Source organism: Danio rerio, chromosome 6 (genome assembly GCF_049306965.1).
Source record: "Danio rerio strain Tuebingen ecotype United States chromosome 6, GRCz12tu, whole genome shotgun sequence".
In the NCBI taxonomy this organism is placed as follows: Eukaryota; Metazoa; Chordata; class Actinopteri; order Cypriniformes; family Danionidae; genus Danio; species Danio rerio.
The window spans coordinates 12028439-12052993 of NC_133181.1; the positions used below are offsets into that span (position 1 = coordinate 12028439).

Genomic DNA, 24555 nt, shown 5'->3' on the forward strand with positions numbered 1-24555 from the left:
TATAAAAAAGTCTGCAGATTATTTCTGGCCCTACTCATATATGACTTGCGCATTGCCCTCTGTCTGTCAAGTTAAAAGTCTGATTTATTTACATTTAACGAAATCATTTAATATCAGCTTTTTGTAACTCATCGATAAAACAAAGAAACAAAAGTTTGTTACATTAAAAATCACGATCTCTGTTAAAGGCATTCACCCCAACCACCTCCCCATTATTCTCTTTTCAGAAGGGACGGTGGGCCAAATCAAAGGTTACCATGAGTTAACTTTGGGCATCTCTAATTTAAAGCAACATTTTCTAGTTTCTAGTATTATCAAATTAATTAGCAAATTCCCTTTGGCAAATTTATTGTAATATGGTTTGGTATACTTTCGGCCCATACTTTGGGCCCCCTGGTGTACATGATGGAAAACCGCAGAAACAAAAATGAGTACCAAACTATATTTATTGTTTACAGTAGTAAAGGACAACAACAAAACAAAACAAAAAAAATGTACATATCAGTACAGAAGGATGCCAACATCTGGAAATCTTTGAGTCAACCTTTAAAACCCTCTCTCCCTTTCAACCATATGAAGAACAACAGCAGGAAGGCTAGAGATGTTAAAAGGGATCAGACCAGCCCTGCGAGCGAAGACTGAAACGTTTCCTCAAAGCCTGAAAAGATTCCCTTTTCTGCTCATAGTTTGGGGGATTAAAAAAAAAAAAGTTTGGGGTGAAAAACAAAACATGTATTGGTCTTTAAGTCATTCCAGTCTCCTCAACCAACACGAAAGTGGAAACGGGAATGATGAATGGATATTTCTACACACATTTAAAAAGTTAGAACTAGTTGGTGTAATCCTGCTCTTATCAACAGATCGAGTACCATCCTTGGGGTTTGGTCCAGAAAAGGTGTTGGGGGTCGCTGTCAAATTGTGTCGTAGTCAAGTCTCTTCATTTTAAGTGACCAATAAGACGATCACAGAACCCGTCCCTACAGTGAGCTCATACGAGAAGCGGCCCCATTTAAAAAGGCAGATGAATACAACACTGGTCGAACATATTTCTACAACACATACAGGCAAATAGCATCGGAGTTACTACCTTAAAGCTCTTAAGAATTGAAAGGTGAAAACGAAAATTAAAAATAACCATATGCTTCCTCACTTTTTATTGGGCAAATACACTGAGGAGGGGTTTGCACTTCCCTGATGTGATTGGCCATTGATTCTGAGCAACATAACAAATAAAAAAAAGCCTGCCGGGATGTGTGGTGGACAATATGAAGAACTACACCCTCCCTCGATGTTTGCTCTCCCACCACAGGAACTGTTTAAACATTGCGTATATAAATATTACTGGAAACACGTATTGTGATGCCCACTCTAGTGATGACAAGAGAGAAAAAGAAACGATGTGAAAGCATCTGAATGAAACATCATGAGGAATAAAATAGATAAGTGTGGGGGGGGGGTTCTGGGTGGTGTGGAGTTTTAGCAGGAGCCGCCGGTTTGTTGCTGAAATACGTCGATCGTGTCCTCATCCTCCATCTCCAGCTAACAATCGAAAACGAGAAGATGCGTGAATATAAATATTAAATATAATATAAAGGTGTGAAACTATTTGAATTGGTGTACACTAGCGTACAATGGTAGATTTGTTTATTATAATGATACGTAAACCTTTATAAGATTAACAATGCATCAACTTACTTATTAAATCATATTTACAAGTTAGTGTATCAAAAAACAATTGATATCCTTCAGAAAAATTTTTACTGTTTGTTTTTGATTATTAAATTACTTTAATTGAACGACACTGTAAAGGGTTTAATAATTGGGTTATCGAAATTATACACATTTTTCAGTCAAATTACACACAAATTAATTTCCAGAGTTAACTAGGAAAATTTTTATTGAAACAAAGCAGATATTGATATTTAAATTGATATTTAAATTAATTGAACCCTTTGACTGCCCCTCTACCAAACAGTTGACCATGTTTTTACAGTTTTAAATAATTACTGTTAAAGGCTAGCAGTAAATCTAAAGAATGACTGTTTTAAATAATGGTTTACACTATACAGCATTACTGGTTTCTAAAAAAATAATAAAAAGTTAGTATTCAAACATGTTTTACTTTAAATATTTTTTTAATAAATTGGTCTTACACTTCACATTTTCAGATTTTCACAGTGTATGTATTAAGTCTGGTACTTTTACCTTAAACCAACATATCAAACATTTGGTAGAGGTTGATATTTTAGAAATTATGGGATGTGTTGAAAAAAAATATATATATATAGCGACATTAGGAGTTAAGAAATGCATTCCAAACATTTTTGTAATTCAGAATTTTTTCTTGGTGGGGTAGTTAAAGCATTAAGTACCAAATCAGAAGGCTGAAAAAACTATATGAAAGCTGAGAATTTAAAAAATACAATTAGACTATGAACAAAGGTTGATGCTGAAATATGAGAATATCACAAATAAATAAATGTTTATACATTTTAAAATGGTCCTTTGATGGACAGAGAAAAAAAATAGTACTCACCTGCGCCGGTGTGTCTGTCTCATTAATCGGTTGTCCGTCAAATCTAAATCTAATCTGTCTTATTGACAACCCCTAAAAGAAAAAAAAAGCAATGTTATAAGTCTAAATTTAAGTGTATTACATAATGAAAAGTTGTGAAATTTAAGTTTAATTGATTTGTAAAATAATTTCCACAGCACAGTTCAGGAACCACACTGACAGTAAACTGTATGAACCACATGGACATCCCACACAGCAGTGCTATGGTTAAATTATTTTGATCTGATTCTTACCTGTCTCTCGCAGTACGCTTTCATTAATTTACTGAGTGGCGTGTGCCTTTTAATTTTGAACTGGACGACTGAGCCATCCTGCCCCGCCACCTTCAGATTGATGTGGTCGTTTTCCGTTTTCACTCCCTCCTGAAACAATAACAACACAGAGCATGTTTGAGAAACTTTAACAATTAAACGGTGTAAAATGTACAGATATGTAGCGCATAAAACAATTACATCTGAGATCTATACTGCTATGGAAAATTGTGCTAGGCCCTTGGAACATTTTTAGGAGGGAAAAGACTGAAGAGGAGAACAACCAGGCCTAGTGCATGCTAGTTATAAGAACTAAATGATTTGATGAAAATATAGAACAACGTTAAGTACATCCTGGTTAAGTATTAAAATACCAGCTGTGGTAAAGAATATAAACAAACGATCTTTAAAAAGACATGCAAATACGAGAGAAAATATTAGCCGTCTAGTCAAACATATTGTTGCGGCGCTGTGCGCCATTTTTAAGCATTTGGCGCAGCGAGGTGCAACTCAGAACTCAATAACCGTAAAAGATAGATTAGTCAAATTAAACTTTTGATGTTGAATACGTTTGATTGACGAGGAAAATACACGTCATCCGTTTGTTTACAAACCAAACAATGGACAACCATTGAGTACGACGACGGTTTTATATTTCGTACCGCTCTTCTTGCGGCATTTTCTTACGCCAGTGGCGTAACGTGGCCGGTCAGCGCCACTCCGCTCTCACAAAGAAAAACCCGCAAACGCCGAATTACACCAGGGCAAATGCGCGGTACATACAAATAATGGCTTACTTTGAATGAGCGCCTGCGTAACGCATCGGTTTAACTTAACAGTAACAAGAATATTATCATATAAACCGAAAGCGGATGGCGTTTACAAGAAATGAAGACAATGATTGCGTGCCGACCGCCTTTCTCCCGCATAAATGCGCAATCTGACTATCGCAGCAAGGTTGCACAAAATGAAACTGGAGAACGGCCTCAAGCGGCTCGTTTTGAGCAAAGCTGAACAACACAGTATACTCAAATATTGGATGCTTACCTTAGGCTTGTCTTCGGACATTTTTGCAGGTGTCTGTCTGTATTACGGAAATAGATTAGAACACAAGACGCGCTCTCCACACTGTAGAGCAACACAGCTGCGGACGGGGACGCGCTTTCCTTTACCTACTTTATCAACGATTGGTTGGTTTCTGGTCACGTGATGTCCACGAGAGCGCGCAATACTCCCCATGGATAATCAGGCCTGTGCTTATGTGCAGTTCAGGTTTTAGCATCAAGACTTAAGGAATCAGTTAAATTTAAAAGCACTTATTGCTTTAGGAGGTACAAAATAATAAGATAGTTTTGTTATATTTCCTATTTTGTACACAGTGCTGCTCGGTGTTTTTCTGGTTCCGTTTGTGTTATCTGATGGAGACGAAACTGTCAGGTTTCCTATCCCACATGAAAAAATACTGCAATATGTTACAATAAATAGCATAGTGTTTTATATTTACACTGCATAGTATTGTATGTGCAACTGCATGCTGTAGTATTAACTATCGTAACTGATAAACTAATAGTGTGGTATACTTATATTTTACTACAGTAAACTGTGGTGTTTTGATGTATAATATACATAGTAGTAGGAAAGTTACAGTATTTGAAGATTTGTTTATATAGTTGTTGTACCACAACATCTATATAGTAGAATTACCTAAACAGATTAATTCAAGCATTTAAATACATTTTAATATTATACAAGAACACTCAAGATGAAATTACTAGCTCTGCCTTTAGACGTACAGTATATGTGTGTATGTCTATGATATATGTACTATGTCTGTATTTTGTTAGGACACAGTCAGAGAACACCAGCCAACGCTTACTGATGCAAACATTTGTGTATTTGACATCTGTACTATTGTGTTTATATAATATTCATTGTGTCTCAATACTGGAAAGATGTGCTATAAAAATTATCATCTGCACATTTTTTAAACAACATTCTCATGCATGGAGAAAAAAAACATTATAAAAAAACACAAACACAGACAAACTTGTTTTGTTGGTATAAGTGGTGTAATGTATTTTGTACACTAAAAAACACAACTCTCAGGAAATCTGTGGCAAATTTTGAATATGAAAAGAAATTACCATTAAGTATGTTAAAAAAAATTAGTTTTGAATTATGAATGATGTCCTTATAAATCACCTTAATCCCTAGGCCCACATAGAAATCTGCGCCCATAAAAAGGCAGGAATTTTATTAACAAATCCATTAATCTTCATTAATTTTAGACATTGATATATAGTTTTTTAGGAATTAATTGTGATATTTCAAGTGTATTTAAAGACATGAAATAAAACCTCATTAATTCATTTACCTTAAATAAAAATATAACATTACACTGATTTCATTTTGTGTGTGTGTGTGTGTGTGTGTGTGTCACCCCAAGATTTGGTGTGGTCTCTTCTGGCCACCCCTACGAAAAATTTCTAGGGGCGCCACTGCACACGAGTAGTAGTAGGCCTGCCTTTGTGTTCAACCAGTGATAATATACAGCCACAGCACTGCTACGACGGCAAAATCGTGTATATATATATATATATATATATATATATATATATATATATATATATATATATATATATATATATATAAAATCAAACACGGAGAGACTAAAAGTAAAAACCCTTTTGTATGAGGAACTACTTTCTTCTGCCATTCCTTCACATCTGCTGCTGACATCAGAACAGCAGAAGTTGTTACTAATTCACCAACATCACTTTAGAGGTAGCATTTGAATGATTCTCTAGCGTAATGTCTAAAGGGATTACAAAACAGGAGATTTTTCTGACATTTTAAGATTATATGGCTGAATGGCATTAATCAGTCTATAGAGATACCTCACTACAGTATTACAGTCTACAGTATTTCTCTGTTGCAATTGGGATATCACAATAATTAAACCCAAAAAAGCAGCGCAATCACTACCAGACTGCTGTTGTGTTTGCGATAAGGAAAAACGCTAAACACATTCGGGCATTTCTTCTTCCTTACTGCCAACACAACACATATTCCTGATATGTGAGTCCCATCTCACACTCAATAGTATAAATACAGCATTATAAAAGAGAGATTGATTTAGAATATCACTCACCAGTTTAATAAGGTTTTGATCAGCTGTAGAAATTACGCTGTTTTAGCTTCTAAGGCACATTTTACAAGGCCCACGAGGCAAATGTCAAAACTTTAATTCAGGCCTGACAACAAGTTTTGGTAATGAAGTTCAAGTGGCCGTGCTCACTATAAATATCAGGTCTGTGACAATTACCATATTGAGACGCAGGTGGTGCTGTTGCGCTTTACCATACTCACCACTTTAGACGTTAACGTAACGTTACACTAAATGTAAACAAGGTAAAATATTTCTGGGACTAGCACAATGTCAAAAAAACGCAAAGTGGACTGCGAATATCAACAATTTTAACCAAGGTGAAATACTCATGTGATTTTTTTTGAGCAGTAATTTTTTTTTTATATATTTAGGCTACCGTTTATCTATAATAGCCTACTAATAAATATATTGCATTAATTTTTCCCTCTTAAATCCATAAGTTCAGTTGTAGGCATCGACAGTTGACATGGATCATTTCATGATTAGGTTGCCCTTTTAAAGCTAAAAGAATAAGTTCAATAATTTAAAATCAGAAACCATCTGTTGCTTGTTACAATGTGGTTTATCAGTTGTTGGCGTTTTGTTTTATCATCAGTTTTTTCTGAATATGAAATTGTTTTTAAAGTAGACTACTGTTCTATGCCATCCTACTGTACTGTTTTATGCTTATATTTGAGACCTTGTTTTATGTTTTGATAGAGATAAAACCTTGCTATTTTGATAAATGTGGTTTAATGAAATGTAAGAGATGTTATATAGTTGTTAATACACTTTTATCTTCTCCAATTAATAATTAAAAACAAAATGTGTATGTATGGCCCCTGACTTTACTCACAACACTCAGCAACACTTGGACCTTACCAAGTTCTAAGGGCTCATTATGTGGCCTCTGTCGCCATCTTGTGGATGGACGTCTTTGGCCTGCTCAATGACAGGCTAATGGCCGTCGATGAAACATTATAAATATTTTGAAATAGGCACTGTCCTTATGAATAATGTGCGTAGTTGTAATCTAAACAACTACATTCTTGACTAATAAAGCCTCAAAACTACATCATGTTGTCCAACAGCAGCAATACTTGGCCGCTTGTTGCTTTATGTGGGTTGGTCGATAGTTGTTACTGGCAGAATATCCCACGGCTATCAACCAATCAGATTCAAGAACCAGACAGAACTCTTTTAAATATGTTTGTCGCACTAAATATGTATAAAATATGTATATGTATAAAATATGTATAAAAACTTTAAAGAAAAGACAAAAAAAAAGCAGAGAAAAAAAAAGCAGAGACTTTTAATTATATTTATTCAAAATAAAAAATAAACCAATACACTGCATGAACAGCCATTCATGAAGCTTCTTAAAATGTGTGTTCAGCTATAGAAATAAAGAAAACAGTCACAGACTAAAGAGTAATCCTTCACTCTGTTTCAAACCCAGCAGAATGATGTTCATATGACTTCACATGAGAGTGAGGTCAATCCACAAAGAATAGTTCAGGTTTCATTGTGACGAGCCAACGTTTCGTTCTTCTTTATACAATGACATTATGATCAACCACAAAGTATGAACAGAAACTAAACAGCACAATCAGCATGAGAATGTTATGATGAGCAGATAGAGTTGAAGTCAGAATTATTACCCAATTTTTACCCAATTTCTTTTTAACGGAGAGAAGATTTCTATTTCTAAACAATAGTTTTATTAACTAAATTCTAATAACTGATTTATTTTTGCCATCATGGCAGTACACTACATAATACTTACTATATAGTAGTTATCAGCTTAAAGTGCAATTTAAAGGCTTAACTTGGTTGATTAGGCAGGTTAGAGTAATTAGGCAAGTTACTGTAATGATGGTTTGTTCTGTAGACAATCGAAAGAAGTTTAGCTTAACACGGCTAATAATATTGACCTTAAAATAGTTTTTGAAAAATTAAAAACTGCTTCTACTCTAGCCGAAATAAAACAAATAAGACTTGCTCCAAAACAAAAAATATTATCAGACATACTGTGAAAACTTCCTTGCTCTGTTAAACATCATTTGGGAAATATTTAAAAAACAATACAAAATACACAGGAGGGCTAATCATTTTGACTTCAACTGTATCGTGGGATGTGTTTATCAGCATTTTTTCTCTTCCTTAATGATTTTCAGACTAGGAAAGTAATAAACAAGTGAACATTTGTACATATATGATGAATATATTCATGGCTGCTTTAATTAACGTGTGAATGGACACAATGAGTTTAGTCGCTAGACAGATACAAGAATCTGATTGTGGAAAATTATATAAATAAAACGAAAATGACTTAAAAGGGATAGTTCACCCACATATTAAAATCTGTCATCATTCACTCACCTTTCACTTACTCAAAACCTATTCGAGTTCCTTCTGTTGATAACAAAAGCTGATTGCTGGCACCCATTAGCTGTGTCTCATTTCAGAGGCTGCATCCTCCCAAGTCTCATTTCAACAAAATTAGAAGGCTCCTTTACTTGCAGCCTCAAAATGTGTCCTTCATTTCCCAGGTAATCCTTTGCGGCCTCAAACATCCCAAGATTCATTGCGCTGATAACGGCAGGATGTTTTTAAAAGAAAACTCTGGATTAAATGTATGAATTAGGTTTTATTTTACTTGGAGGTCTAAACACATGTTAGAAAACAAGAAGAGTATGACATGTCTTGCTAAAAGGTGATTTATGTGTACATGTATGGTTCAAAGGAAATATATTTCTAGCTTTTGTAAACCTTGCTTTGCCTTCAGATCGCTTAAAATATGCTTTAAAATCACTTTGGAAAAAAGAAGTCATTACAAATTTTATTACCGTTTTATTACCGGAAGCTGTTACAGTTGCCTGGTGGCGAGATCTGTCCTCTGTATAGGCTAGATGGTCTCATTTCAAAATGCTCGTTTCGGCCAGTGTGGACTTCAAAGGACTCACCTTTGAAGTTTGCATCCTTCCTTAAGGGTGCTGCCTCTGAAATGATACACAGCTACTGGCTTCCATAGTAACTTTTTCCCCTACTATGGAAGTTGGTGGGTCCCAGCAACCAGCATTTCTCAAAATATCTTCTTTTGTGTTCAACAGAAAAAACATCAAAGGTTTAAAACCCCATGATGGAGACTCAATGGTGAGGTCATTTTCATTTTCAGGTGAACTGTCCATTTAAAATGAATTCTTCGGTAAAATAATCCCTTGAGCTCATTTTTGTGGACTGTTATCCTAGGCAGCGGATAATAAAAATATATTTGGCCATAAAATAAAGCACCCAGTATATTTTAGTTGGGGTTGTCGAATCTGGCGTAAGGACTTGCCCTGCTGAGACCTGAAAAAGAAAAGAATAAATGTATATAAATGTAACAAAATACACACATTTTACATATAAAATCCATCATAAAGACACTTTTATCAATGTTACATATTCACACCAATGAGAGTTTACTACAGAAACACAAGGGGACAAATTGCATGTACACCACTAGAGGGAGCACAACTTTCAAACAAAAACAATCAAAACAAAATTTGACTAGTAAGAGGAAAAAATACCGACTTTTCCATAACGCTGCATTTTTGAACTCACTTCATGCTACATGTGTTTAAAAGTTTAACAATAGGTTATAGTAATGACTTTTGGACATTCTGCCAGCATTATAACCACTTAAATGTTTCCAATTTCTTGCAGACTCACCATATTTTTGACGGATCTCATCGTGCCTAATTTTCATCTCTGCTTTCCTGTGGCGCAAGAACACAAAAACATTCATTCTTCCAATCGCATGCACACCTTACAGGTATGTTGACAGTCAGTACCCATTACAGCTGTAAAACAGGTTTCTCAGAGGTCATCTTTTGTCACATCTAAGTTCCTCATAACAATATCATGCATAAGCCTTTGCTTGTGCGTATGCGTAAGAGCAGACTTTTTATAGCCTATTAAAGCAGCTTTTCAAAAACTGATATGATCTCGTATCTCCTACTGTCTGTCATTACTATTTTGACTATACAAACGTTAATCAGTCTTACCTCTGCTCTTGTTTCGTTTTCGTCTTGTCGACCCGTCGATTAAGTCTATTTTCATTTCGAGAAGATCTGTGAAAAGACACATCATTTCCAGGATTTAGACCTAGCCTTCCTTAAATGATCTTGAGGTGTCTTTACCGCTTTTAGAGATTTGGGAAGAAGCTATTCACATTTGAAGTAGGCTAAGCATATACAACTGAGGTTAGAATTATTAGCCCTCCCGAACAGGGCTGGATTAAGAACATATTGGGCCCTGGGGCTATAGCCAAAGACATTAGAATACACAAGAACTGTCACTCGTATCTTTTCGAATAGGGAAAATTGTAACGGTCAATATGGTAAATAAAGCCCCGCCTACTAGTACAGAAGCAAATCATCCATCGCAATATAGCAAACAAAGCACGCCTTCTATTACAGGAGCCAATCATCGATCGATATAGACTAACAATACTCCGGGGGAGGGGCTCGGCCCAGACATGAGTTTCTGCAGATTTTGTGGGATTTAGATGTTTATAAATGAAACTAAAGAGACAGTTGTTGTTTATTTGTATTCGTGATGCTTAATATGAAATTTAATGGTAAGCTTGACAGTTCTGGAGAATTTGATGTTTCCCCATTCAGACAGAATGCCCAAGCATACTGCCCGAGAGGTGTTTCAAAGATGGCCCCCGAGTGAAATGACTTGTCTTAAAGGGACTTTGCTATAGAAAACACAAGGGCTCCGTTTATTTTATCCCGTCCAAAGTTTTTTTGGTATTACTATTATTAATTTGCTTATTAATATTGTTATCTAATTTTCCACTATTTGATTTATATTTGATTATTATAAATGTTTTCTTTTTTACTAAAGTAGGTGTACATTTATTCATTCATTTTCTTGTCTGCTTAGTCCCTTTATTAATCTGGTGTCGCCACAGCGGAATGAACCTCCAACTTATCCAGCAAGTTTTTACGCAGCGGATGCCCTTCCAGCCGCAACCCATCTCTGGGGAACATCCACACATATATATACACACTCATACACTACGGACAATTTAACCTACCAATTTAGCCTACATGTACCGCATGTCTTTGGACTGTGGGGGAAACCGGAGTACCCGGAGGAAACCCACGCGAACACAGGGAGAACATGCAAACTCCACACAGAAACGCCAACTGAGCCGAGGATCGAAACAGCGACCCAGCGACCTTCTTGCTGTGAGGCGAACGTACTACCCACTGTGCCACTGCGTCGCCAGTAGGTGTACAAGCTTACAAAATTAATCATATAACATAAACATCAAATTTTACACAGGCAGCAAAATCAGTAAAAAACAAACACATTTGCAGTACTAAATGAGGGCTTTACAATAAATACTTTAAATAGGCTTCTCTTTAAAAAGTTTCAACTTTAGCAGAGCAGAAATCCCTAAAATGTCTTTAAAATCCATGCTTCAAATTTCCCATTTGGTCTTGAATCAATCAATGACAGTAGGTTAGCATGTTTCCCCTCTCAGATATACTGTCTGATGAAAGCCAGCGCCAATATTTCATTGCTCCAGAATTATTACTGTCGTTTTATAAAAGGAGAAATTCATTGATTTAAAAGTTTGCTTTCTAACTGGTTTAGTTAGACTTAAACCATGTATTTTCTTGAGGTAGATACTGCGATGGACATTTTGATAACTGTTTGTGTAGACTATTTGATTTGGTCTTGTTTATGAGAGGGCAGGATTGCGCCCATACAGTATGATTCAGCCTATCCCGACTTCTCTTACGTCAAGTTACTAACGGATAATGTTTGAATTTCTTTTTTTTTTCTGCAATTTTGCTCGGCTAGCTCACCTTTGACTAGACCAAAATAAGACACTGTGTTGGGAAATAAGGGACTTTCTTGGGAAAAGAACAGGACATCTTGTCACTCTTACTGAAGACTAAACAGGGATATTTAAAAATGAGCTAAAGCAGCTCCGAGCCATAGTTTAGCGGTGTCTGTTTTTGAACAGCAGCAAGCTGAAAGGAATACTTCACATTATCAACATGCAAAAGCGTAATGCAAAGAAGTGTTTCCTGCATTATGGCGCAAATTAATTCTTCAGCCAATCATGGGCCCCCTCCTTCTGTGGGCCCTGGGGCTTCAGCTGCTCCTGAATTATTAGCCCCCCAGTTTATTATTTCCCCAATTTCTGTTTAACGGAAAGAAGGTTTCTTTTCAACACATTTATTCTGTAGCCAATGTAGAAACAAATCTTGCTTAAAGGGATAATAATATTGACTATAAAATTGTTTAAAAACTTATTTTATTTTAGCCAAAATAAAACAAGACTTTCTCCAGAAGAAAACATATTATAGGAAATACTGTAAAAAATTCCATGCTCTCTTAAACATCATTTGGCAAATATTTGAAAAATTAGGAAGGCTAATCATTTTGACTTTAACTGTATGTCTAAAAATAATTACAGCCTGAAGCAGGTGACATCAGTTGAAAGATAGCTAAATGGAGGGTGCGCCCTACTGTATTTGTCAGTTAACAATGTGTTGCAAAATATCGAATCCAGCTTGTGTGTTCAGACTTACCCAATGTTCTCACACTTGCAGCAACAGAATATGCAAATCAAAAACCCAATGATGAGTAGAGCTGCAGCCACCGACAACGTAATGATCAATATCTGGAAATTCACTAAATTACACAAAAAAACAAAAGAAGGAAACATGTTACATAGTGTTCCCTGTAACAATGCTATAATCACACGTGCTTGTCCATAATATGAATAACTGTGGTTAGTTTTTAGTATTTGTTGAATCTGATAGTCTAGTGAAAGGACTAGAGATATTCCTTATAGTGCTTGTTTATGAATGATATTGTTATTATATTTAAGTGTCCCACTTGCCTAAATAAATTCCAATAATTCTTTAATTTGTTACATAAATATGCAATAAAAATGATTATTACACAAATAAACAAAATAAAAATAAATAAATAAAAAACAGCACACATTATTTTTTTTAATAATAATATTTATTTCATTATTATTATGGGTTTATGAAATAAATGTAAATATTTAAAAAGTATATTTTTGTAACAATTAACAATTTCAAAACAAATTTCTAATATTAATATTATTTAGTTATTACCATACTGTTGTCATTACACAGGCCATACATAAAATACTCACATACAGCGCCACAAACTATTTATGCATTCATTTTCTTGTTGGCTTTTAGCTTTATTAATCTGGGGTCACCACAGCGGAATGAACCGCCAACTTGTCCAGCATATGCTTTATGCAGCGGATGCCCTTCCAGCTGCAACCCATCACTGGGAAACATCCACACACACTCATTCACACACATACACTACTGACTATTTAGTTTACAAAAATCACCAATAGCACATGTCTTTGGACTTGTGGGGGAAACCGGAACACCCGGAGGAAACCCACGCGAACATGGGGAGAACATGCAAACTCCAAACAGAAACGCCAACTGACCCAGCCGAGGCTCAAACCAGTGACTTTCTTGCTTTGAGGCGAACGTGCTACCCACTGCACCACCGTGCAGCCTCATTATTATAATTATGGGTTTATAAAATAAATGCAAATATTTAAAAAGTATATATTTAATAATTTATTTCAGATTTAATTTGAAACTAATTTAAGCAATACAACATATGCCGTGCATTCCTAATATTATTATTATTTAGTTATTACCTTACTGTTGCCATACCTACATTAAATAGAAAATACATTAAATATTTACATACAGTCAGTGGCACAAACTAATCAATAATAAACTGATCAATGTTAAATGACCATTTAAATTGAAAATCACAATAAGTTTGTACTGAGATATATGTTCTTATAATCTATGTAGATCTTTTGTAGATGTACAAAAGAATGAATTAAACAAACAGTGCAAAGGATTGGATAAAAGGCTGGGAAAATGTCATGTAATTAAATTGTGGAGTAAAAAAATCAAGCAAACAAATAAATAGACAATTAAGGATAAAGTGAACAATACTTATTAGTATAAATAATATGTAGATATTTGTGCAGATAAAAAAAAATGTGTAAAATGAAAAAGTGTATTTGAGGATTAGGCTGAGAAAAAAAACGTAAAGATGAAAATTAGTGTTTAAAAAAATAAAAAAATGTAAAATATATATATATTTCTTACTTGAGCAAAGACCCCATCGAGCATCATTCAGTGGACAGAGGGAATGGGGAGGCAGGATGTTTTTGGCTGGGTATGTAATGCAACGCTTAGTTGTCCGACACCATAGACACTTAAAAAATAAAATAAAAAAAGATTGTCAAATACATTCATCCACTGTATACAATCCAAATCTATTTCAAATTCAAATCAAATTTTAAAATATGCAGATGACACTGTGATTGTAAGCCTCTTCCAAGGAGATGAAAATAGTCATGGTCCCATAATGAATCATTTTGTTCAGTGGTGTGAAGAGTCTAATCTAAAATTTAATGCAACAAAAACTATATGATATGATTGTTGATTTCAGAAGGAATCATACAGTAGCTGAGGTGATTAATATCAGGGGTCAAAAAGTAGAATGTGTGGAGAACTACAAATACTTGGGTATAGGGTTGTAACGGTATGAATTTTTTACGGTATGATAATCGTCTAAAACAATACCACGGTTTGACGGTTTCGCGGTATACGGTATGTTACAAATGTTACAAAATAATAGAACAGTGAAGCAAATTTGACTTTTTCCAAATAATATATTTTCAGTTACTATAAACAACACCACTTACAATGAACAAATAAAAAAATAAGAAAATAATAAATAATGTGTCAAAGTCCAAATAAAGTCCAAATAAAGATGGTGCAAATCCTCAGTAAAAAAAAATAGATATAAATATTTACTATACTATAAATAGTTACATAACGAACTAGATTCAATATGGAACATCCTTAGGTTTTATGTGCCAGCATGGATATGGTTGTCTGTGGATATGGATTTGGATATGGTTGTCTGCAATGCAGACAAACAGCTGCACCTTCATTTGCGTCTTTTGAAAACAGCAAGAGCAGCAGTTCGTCTTTGCTGTGTCACTGTTTTGTCATGTTTCTGTGCTGCTGTGCATGCAAAAGTACTTAGTTTGAGAATTATTTCATGCAAAACTTTTTTTTTGCGTTTTATTTAGCCGCGCATAAATGTATGCCTATCTCTCATTCCGTGTTGTTCAAAAAGCTCAGTGTTGGTCCACAAACAAAAGTGAAACCTATGCTTATTGGTTGTGATATAGCGAGTTTTAACCAATCTGGGCATGGAGGAGGGACAATGCATCAATGTATCATGTCTGGTTTGTCCGGAGACACAGTGACGAGCGTTTCTTTGTCAAATCAGCGTTGTCAAATTTTGATGACGTAACCGCACTGATTCCGGAGCCTCTGAAAGTCTGCTGCTCTGAAAGTCTGTGATACAGCACTAGAAAGCTGAGATTCTCTTCTTTATGCCAATCTTTGAATTGAATGAATGTGATCAGCGGATCAAAAGTTATTAAACATTTAAGAGCAATACTTATTTTTAGCCGCAGGCGGCTGTCTCGGTCTTTAAGGGTTAAAACCGTTGATATGCAATTGTTCATGGTATGATAATCGTGCACGTTCAAATCGTGGTAGACCGTCATACCAGTATATTGTGACAACCCTACTTGGGTACCATAGTTGACTAATCTTTAAACCTTAAGGCAAACTGTGATGCTGTGTGCAAGAAGGGGCATCAGCCCCTTCATTATCTCAAGAAACTATCACTTTTTCACATTGGCCCCAAAATGCTTACTCTTTTCTATTGTGCTTTTATCATGTCTATTCTATCCTTCGCTCTGGTGGCATGGTTTGGAGGTCTATCTCTCAAAAAAGAGAAAAAACTGAACTGAACTGAAGGTTATAAGGTGGTCTAGCAGGTTGATTGGTGAATCACATTTGAGTATTGAATTTTTACAGATTGCCCAGAGTATTAGTATCTCTCATCCTCTGATGAGTTTATCTTGCTCCCTTCAGGTCGAAGGTTTCAGATGCTTTTTAGTAGGACAAAGCGGTTCAGGAATAGCTTTGTCCCATCATCTTATTGTCGCTCTGAATAAATTGTGATCTTTCATAAGGTACTTTACTTTGTATGTGTATATGTGGGTAAGTATATGTGTGATTTAATTGTTTATATCAAATGCCAGACTTTGCTGAAAATGAATCTACCTACGGGTACTAATAAGGTCAACTCAACTCAACTTAAATCTAATGTGGTTTTGTTTCCTGACAGTAATAAACAGAAAAAATATTGATGATGATGGCAATGACGTGAGCAGTGACGAGTTATTACACGGCTGACACTGACACACACGTCAGAAGCTCCTAGAACAGCTGTGTCTGTGTGTGTGTGTGTGTGTGTGGGTGTGTGTGTGTGACAATTCTTTTTGTTTGTTTCGTAACAAATGTGTCAACTTCACAAGCTACCTGCCCTGATATGCTAAATATGTCCCACAAAACGAAATATTGTTATGGCTTTCGTTTCTTTCTTGTTTATATATGTAATGTGGCTTAGACAACGTGCATTGTATTAAGCAGATGTTCCATAGAAATAAAGATGACTTGACAAACTCCATTCTTAATTTTACAGCTAAAACAACAACTATTTAAATATCTTGATGGACGTGATGGTACTCTGAAAAAAATCAGGTTTGATTTGAGTTCATTTCAGGAGTTTGAAACAGTTTGACAAAGCAAATTTAAAAAAATGTTTGGTCTTGCTGGTAAACTCATTAGAAGTCTCTGACTCTTTATTTTGTTCTCTTAAAAACACCGGAGGGCTGATTTATGTTTCAAATATAATTATACTAATAAAAAAATGGACACTGTTTTTTCAGGTTGAAGCCCAGGGATACACCAAGTTGACGTCAAAAAACTACACTGAAATAAATGATTCATTCTATTTACTACATTGGTAAGGTAAGTGGCTGCAACCAATTTATTTGGGCTGAATTTAAACAACAAAATTAAGTTGAACATTACTCAATTAAATTTTTTGTTTAAATTTAGCCCATATAGATTGTTTGCAACAATATTGCAAATCTGAACCAAAAAGCTGCACGTGAACAAACCAGAGGAACTACAGCCCAAATAATGTAGATTTTGCATCTGCGTGAAAGGATGTATCTTTGTACACCTGCAGATGGCACTATCTGTATTGTCATTCTACAAAGTGAACTAATGCTGCACACATACAAACTATAAACAAAACAACATTTACATACATTTTCACTGTATTTGCAGCCTGATCTCACGAGGAAACTTAAGTATTTTACGTTTTGTCAGTTTAGTGGCTAATCCGTATAAATTTGAGTTCAGTCGCACGAAAATGTACGATTTTAAAAAGGAGGCGTGGCACCTAACCCCAACCCTAACCCCAACCTTTATTGGGTGATAAGCAAATCGTACTAAATTGTACGAATTAGATCGTATGAATTCATACGAATTAGCCACTATATCAAAAAGTTACGAATTGCCGTGAGACTGCATTGGTATTTCTCACTCCGCACAAATGGATTTACTTGAGCAAATGTCTGATATTCTAATAATCCTTACTGTTTGTAAATATTTAAGAAAAAAGACAATATGACAGCTGGATTTTGTCTCTTCAGTTTTTGTTCTCAAGCTTTAATTTGTACCCAATTTGCAGCCAATCAGTGTGCTTTATTTAATTGACGCATTATGCCGATTCTACATGCTGAAACCCCCTCTAACGTGAAGCTGATGAGAGGTGATGTGTGGTACATGCTAAAGAAACTAGCTTGAGAGACGACCGTCGACTTATTGTGTTAGCCCTTTTAGCCGCTTTCATTAAATGGAGATCATTAAATCTAAACCTAGAATTCTTCCAAAACTAAAAATTCTGTCATTAATTACTACATTATTAATATTAACCCTCAAACACAAACCTGTTTGAGTTTATTTCATTTGTCGAACATGAAGGAAGATATTTTGTAGAAAGCTGGAAACCAAAAACTATTAAAAAAATTTATATGCAAACATTTGCTGTGATCAGATCACTTCTTGACTCTTGTTGTTTTCTCACCCGTGTCATTTTGTTTCTTCATTTAGTCAATATTAATGCAAAACCTACACACATATTTGTCTGAATGCCTTTTAACAGTATAGATGATGTTAGGATGATTGCAAAGACATTTTATACTTATTTTACCCTTATTTAGCTAGTTTCTATTTCAGAGGTCGCCACAGTGGAATGAACTGCCAACTATTCCAGCATATGTTTTACACAGCGGATGCCCTTCCAGATGCAACCCAGTACTGGGAAACACTCATATACACTCATTCATACACACACACACACACACACACTCATGCACTACGGCCAATTTACTTTATTTAATTCACCACATAGAACATGTCTTTGGTCTGTGGGGGAAACCAAAGCACCTGGAGGAAACTCATGCAAACAAGGGGAGAACATGCAAACTTCACACAGAAATGCCGGGACTCAAACTAGCAACCTTCTTGCTGTGAGACGACTAACTAACGACGTGCTAACTATTGAGCCACCATACCTCCCTCCTTATTTTTTATGCCACAATAATCAATGCCGCATAATGCAGTTTTGTCTACTGAATTGTTATGCCACAGAGTAAGAAACTTCAGATTTAACACTGCTTATGAATCAATAATTGCTTGTCTTTAACAAAATTTTAAAGAGAAGATGGAACTATCAACAATAGCTTCCATCACATAAACTTGCAACTGCTATCAAAACACCATGATTTGTACTAGTTTGTCATCATTTTCACTCTTGTTACTCTGTTATTTAACTCTTACACTATTGTGTCTGTCCCTTCAGTACAGTTATTATTTCATAATTCCACTAATCAGCATAATCTCTCTTTTTTTCCTTGTGTAAATGTTGTGTACAGTAAAGCTTCTGTGCTCCTATTGGTCAATGTCACAGATGTGATGGAACCGGTCATGCACAGTAGTACTGGAAAAAATCAAAACCTGCCAGTCTTTGTTTTGGGATATTGTGTCAGACATGATGTTGATTGTTACACAATAACACACCATGCAATATATATTGTTTGATTTTAGCATTCTGATACCAATTGTGGTTTACAAATCACCACAGCACCCTACAAATCAAGCCAAAACCGGCTGATATTGTTTAGTCCGACCCACCATTATAGTAACAGTGAAGCTTGCTTTAGCAAACAAGTAAAAGGTTAACCTTAGTTACAGGTGGCCTTCAAGGCACTTACGTGCCATGTGACAGAATGTCTCAAACGACTTGGAAAGTCTATGAAGCTGTAAACATCCAGAACAGCCCAAACCGGTTCCACATCAGGTTGAGAAAAAAAATCCAGCCATTCCGGCTACTCCACACATTCTTTATTTCCTCACGACTGTGATTGTTCTTACACCTTTTCCAAAGTCAGATTTAAGCACTTTTCAAGCATTTTCCAGGAGCTGTAACCCAGCTCAAGCTCTTCTGGTGAACGGTCATGCTGTTACAAAATCACCATCTTTAAGGTCTGTTTTCTTTAAAAATCAATGATCTTTACTGCCTGATTGATATCTCAGACGCACTTCATTAAATTCCATTGATCCATGCCATGTCTTCAAATTATGAAAAATTATTTTACCACAGTATTTTCAATGGAGTTTCTGCTGCTCATGGCGGCACTTGCGTTAAAACTGCTTTTCATCTTTGCTTTTGTACAATTAAATTAGTGCTTAAGTCTATTTAACTTAATTTATGCTGTAAACTATGAAACCCTATGAAATTGAAAAAAAGTCACATTAAACTTTCACTGGAAGTTTATTTGCGGGTGAAAAACACTAGCTGTGCATATACCCCACTGTAGTAAATATACGTACTTCTTCATCTATTATATCAGATGCTATTTGTTAAAGGATTCTAGAGTATGCTTTATTAAGAAAAGACTATACTAAGCAACATTTATAATGGCTTGTTTACCCCAATGCCATTATCAACATTGAAATGCTGCCATTAATCATGTGTCATCTTAAATGTAGCCTATATTTATTTTAATAAACTCCAAATGTTGAATATATTATATATTAGATTATTTGGTAAATTTAAAAATATAAATTCAGTCGGACAAATTATGAAAGCCAAACAATAATCATGTAAATAAATCCAAAATCTAGGCACTTTAAAACCTTGAAAACACTAGACTAAAATCCAAGCATTTTAAGGATATCCAGCACCTGTTTTTTGTATTGTGCTTCTCTGATGTCATTTATACAGTTCATATCTTCCACCATTTTGTTGTTAACATGTTTCACCTCAACTCAAATGTTTGTGAATGAAGTTTGTGGATTAGCGACTGAAGTTCTAAAGATACTTTATCTTCCAACACCTGAAAAGCGTCAATTAAAAAGAGAATATTTTATCCAAACTCACATCCACATAGGCCAAGCACTCCTCACAGCTGGTGCCATTCTTGCTCTCACAGCCTAGAAAAGTGAGAAGTGAGAGAAATAACGTAAATGAATGTAGACAGCTTCCTGATTTTACACAATCAGTTCAGTCAAAAACAACAACAAAAGTAGTAATAAACCATTAGAAGTTTAACTCAAAGGGATAGCTCATCCAAAAATGAAAACTTTGTCAGCATTTACTCATCCTTTAACTGTTTCAAACCTTGATGAGTTTCTGTCTTCTGTTGAACACAGAAGACATTTTGAATTTGACTTGGTTCTTGTTTTTCCTACTATTGAAGCTGATGGTTACAGGTTTTCAGCTTTCTTCAAAATATCTTCTGTTGTGTTCAACAACTCATAAAGGTTTGGAACCACTTGAGAGTGAGTAAATAGTGAGCAAGTTGAATATATACATGTCATTCTGTGTTCCTAGAAATGCTCTTTGGTGACTATATATAAGGCCACAATTAGACCTTATGGGACAGGTTGCCTTGGCCATGCTTAGTTACAGTATGAAACTAGACCTAAGCAGTATGGGAAATCAAAGCAAAGCACTTGTTTACTAGTAAAACATTGGTCTTCCAAGAAAATATACTGTATATACGCTTAGTTACTATAAATACAGTAAATTAATGTCAAAGAAGGCTTGCAAATTCTTGCTTACATTGTCAGTTATAAATCTGTATGTAAATTCAACAAGTTTAAACTAGAGACTCCTAATAAATTAGACACGTTTAGACTGTAACATGTTGCCTTACTTGGATGTGGTGTTGTTGGTATAGTTGTAGACTGAGTAGTAGTCTGCGTTGTCGTAGTTGAAGATTGTGTTGTAGTAGTTGAAGATTGTGTTCCTGTTGTGGCTGAAGACTGTCCTGGAGACGTAGTCAAAGTCTGTGGTGAAGTTTGTGTTGTAGTATTTGGAGAAAGTGTTGTATTCTGTGCCAGCGTTAAACACAAAACAACGAGAAGCAGGAAGACCGGAGCCACAAAATTCATTTTCTCTTCTTTAAATGAGCGAATCGCTAAATAAAACAGACTTTTTACGGTTAAGTTGTTATTAATATTAACAGAAAATATCTCCCTCAGTCGAGCCTGAAACTGTGAGCAGGTTTGGTAGTTTTGCTTCCCTTTCAACTTGCAGAACAGCTTTTAGAGATTAAATTACAATACCTGCTCCGGCGAAGGCGTGGCGCATACATATTAAGTACACAGTGCGCAAGATGCGTGGAAATCCTCCTCCAATGGCGATGGCCGTCTTTGAATATTAAGTAGTTCGTGACGTTTTTTAATATTAACTCAATGCCACAAGAACAAGAGGTATTACATATTTCAATAGTTTTCTGAAAGAGAAAAATATAAAGAGAATATATATATATATATATATATATATATATATATATATATATATATATATATATATATATATATATATATATATATATGTGTGTGTGAGTGTGTGTGTGTGTGTGTGTGTGTGTGTGTGTGTGTGTGTGTGTGTGTGTACATGAAATGTTTTCAGAGCAGTACATGTTTTCAGTGTTTTATGTTTTGTGATTATTCTAAAAGATTTACATATAATTTGAAGTAATTTACAAAATGGGAAAAGTTTGGTTTATATTGAGCCCACTTTTCTTATGTATATGTATTTTCCTAATAACACATATGTGAAATATTAAGTTCCAAATCTTTCCAAAACATGTTTTGCAGGATAAACTCTGTTAATTATATTGTAAGACACTTCTTTAATTTTTTTATTAATGCAAAACTTATGTCAACTTCTAAGCTTTAACCCAAGAAATATTAGTAGGTCATGACGTCGTGTTCAGGGGCAGATTTAACCAATAAGGTAAGCAACCTTTGCATCACCCAGAGACTTTGATTAATCTTTTTTATGATTGTGAATTTTCAAAAACAATTTTTGGGAAGATCTATCATTGTATGTCCAAAAAAAAAAAAAAAAAGGTTTTAAGTTTAGTTAGTAATTTGACCCCCAAAGATGTTATTTTTTATTTTGTTTCAAACAATTTATCCGTGGACTTTTTAATGAATCTTTAAATTTTGTTTGGTAAATTTCATGTTCATTAAATAACACTAAACCTTGTTTAAAGGTTGCTTTTATAGATTTTGATTTTTATATAGAATCACTCAAATATATTAAGAGCGAAAAATGTAAAAATACAATTATTGTGGCAAAGGAGCCGGAGTTAATTGATTATTAATCTTACTGTCAATTGCTTAGGTTAAAATAATATCATTGTAAAGATCTCTATGTTGAATTGTCTTTTAATTTGTTTAATTTATGTAATTTATTTTTTTAGTTTATTTTATGTTATTAGTTACATTTGTATTTTTTTGGATGTCATGTTTAAATTGTATATTTGCTGTTGTTTAATAAAAAAATAAAAAAATTAATCCAAATTAAGTTAGCCCCCAATAAATATCTAGAAGTATAAATTATACCAAAAACTTTATATAATATTGTTTTCTATCATATTTTGTATGGGAGACAAACAACTAAAATTATTACGTAATTAAATATGATTTAATATAAAATAAAATAAATTATTGTTATTATAATGTAATGCTATGTAATAATAATAATATGAAAAAAATATCCACCACCCCCAATCATGGAGCAGTCCAGCAATTAAATTTATAAACATTATATACTTGTTGTTTTTTAGTTTAAATTAATTTTAAGAAATCAAATTATTTAAAATGTAAAGCTTACATTAAGATACAATGTAGAAACAAAGATTGAGTGACATAAACAAAAACAAAAAAACTGCAAAATAAATTAAAATTAAATAAAAAGCAGAAGGGGGGCACTTCAGACTTGGGGGGGGGGGGGGGGGGGTTGCTTAGGTCCCCCAAATGACAAAACCCACCCCTGCTCGTATTATATTCCTAAAGACAAATGACGAGTTACTTTATTTACTTCTTTATCAGGTAACGATTATGTCACTCTTTTACTTTGTTAGACATATTTAAGATTTACAACCAAACATAGACACATTTAATCTCTTAGGTTTATATTTTCTTAATTAAAACAAGCCTTGAGCCTACATTTCCGTGATCACAATAAACCTTTTTTTTTTAATTTTTACAATCAAACTACAATGCAAATACTGCCAGTATGTATACTATTTAATAACATGAATATGTAATGTTAGCATCAAAATAATTAGCGGGCATGAACTGTAAAATAGGATAAAATGCCAACATATAAACATATCTCAAAAATAAAATACATAAAAATTATTTTAATTAATTCGTTCAAACAAATAACCATATTTTAAACATTACATTATTACTATTATGTTATTAAATAGGCGAAAATATAACGCATAGTCATATCTCAGATGTTTTTAGCACCCTCTGGTGGACTGTAAATAAAACACCATAAAAAGCTGTCAAATAGCAGTAAAGATAATCTCCACGTGACATAATCAATATGCAAATAAATCAACTTCTTGCAATAAATTACAATAATTTATTAAAGCATTTTGTAAAGCCAGTTACAAAAGAAACATTTTCTCTCTCTCTCTTAATATTTTAACAAGCACAATTATTCATTTTTTTTTTCTGAGTAAGCTATAATTTGTAATATTATGACAATGTCAATGAGGAAAAAAAATTACATTCAGGCCTTGTACTGGCTGCCTGCAGCTGAGCAAGGACCCCAGTGTGAATGTGTGAGAGAGACAGAACCAACCGTGCAATGTTCGTGTACATGTTTTATATCAATGGTCTCAAACTCAATTCCTGGAGGGCCGCAGCTCTGCATAGTTTAGCTTCAGCCACCTCTAATTCAAATAGCCTCTATTAGTCTTAAACACCTTAATTAGTTGGATCAGTGGTGCTTGATTAGGGTTGGAGCAAAACTGTGCAGAGCTGCGGCTCTTCAGGAATTGAGTTTGAGACCAATGTTTTTATTGATCTTTGTGTGTGAGCATATGTTTATGATCATTTGTGTGTGTGTATTAATGTGTGTATGAAGCAGAGTGTAAGCTAGCACCTGAATCTTCTCAGCTGCTCTGTGTGTAACACACCATCTGCTCTTAACACACACACAAACAC

The 24555-nt window shown here is 34.5% G+C and overlaps 2 protein-coding genes across 2 annotated transcripts; both read right to left on the reverse strand.

Moving 5' to 3' along the window:
* Positions 1–427: 427 nt before the first annotated feature.
* sumo3a (small ubiquitin like modifier 3a) lies at positions 428–4065 on the reverse strand. Its single transcript, NM_213124.2, has 4 exons — positions 3874–4065; positions 2809–2937; positions 2537–2608; positions 428–1539 (listed from the first exon to the last, which is right to left on the reverse strand). The coding sequence occupies exons 1-4, from the start codon at positions 3892–3894 to the stop codon at positions 1477–1479; spliced, it is 285 nt and encodes a 94-aa protein (NP_998289.1). The 5' UTR covers positions 3895–4065; the 3' UTR covers positions 428–1476.
* Positions 4066–7281: 3216 nt separating this feature from the next.
* On the reverse strand, positions 7282–21617 carry pttg1ipa (PTTG1 interacting protein a). The gene is made up of 7 exons (NM_001326362.1): positions 21234–21617; positions 20456–20508; positions 14176–14284; positions 12577–12679; positions 10024–10089; positions 9689–9735; positions 7282–9325 (listed from the first exon to the last, which is right to left on the reverse strand). The coding sequence occupies exons 1-7, from the start codon at positions 21469–21471 to the stop codon at positions 9279–9281; spliced, it is 663 nt and encodes a 220-aa protein (NP_001313291.1). The 5' UTR covers positions 21472–21617; the 3' UTR covers positions 7282–9278.
* Positions 21618–24555: the final 2938 nt, after the last annotated feature.

Coding starts and splice junctions, on each gene's coding strand:
- pttg1ipa (NM_001326362.1), bottom strand. CDS start 21,471: ATGAATTTTGTGGCTCCGGTCTTCCTGCTTCTCGTTGTTTTGTGTTTA. Junction 14,285..20,455: donor AGTGCTTGGCCTATGTGGAT/GTGAGTTTGGAT, acceptor TTATTTTTTAAG/TGTCTATGGTGTCGGACAAC. Junction 12,680..14,175: donor TCGATGGGGTCTTTGCTCAA/GTAAGAAATATA, acceptor TGTGTAATTTAG/TGAATTTCCAGATATTGATC.
- sumo3a (NM_213124.2), bottom strand. CDS start 3,894: ATGTCCGAAGACAAGCCTAAG. Junction 2,938..3,873: donor TGTCCGAAGACAAGCCTAAG/GTAAGCATCCAA, acceptor TTATTGTTTCAG/GAGGGAGTGAAAACGGAAAA. Junction 2,609..2,808: donor AAGCGTACTGCGAGAGACAG/GTAAGAATCAGA, acceptor TTTTTCTTTTAG/GGGTTGTCAATAAGACAGAT.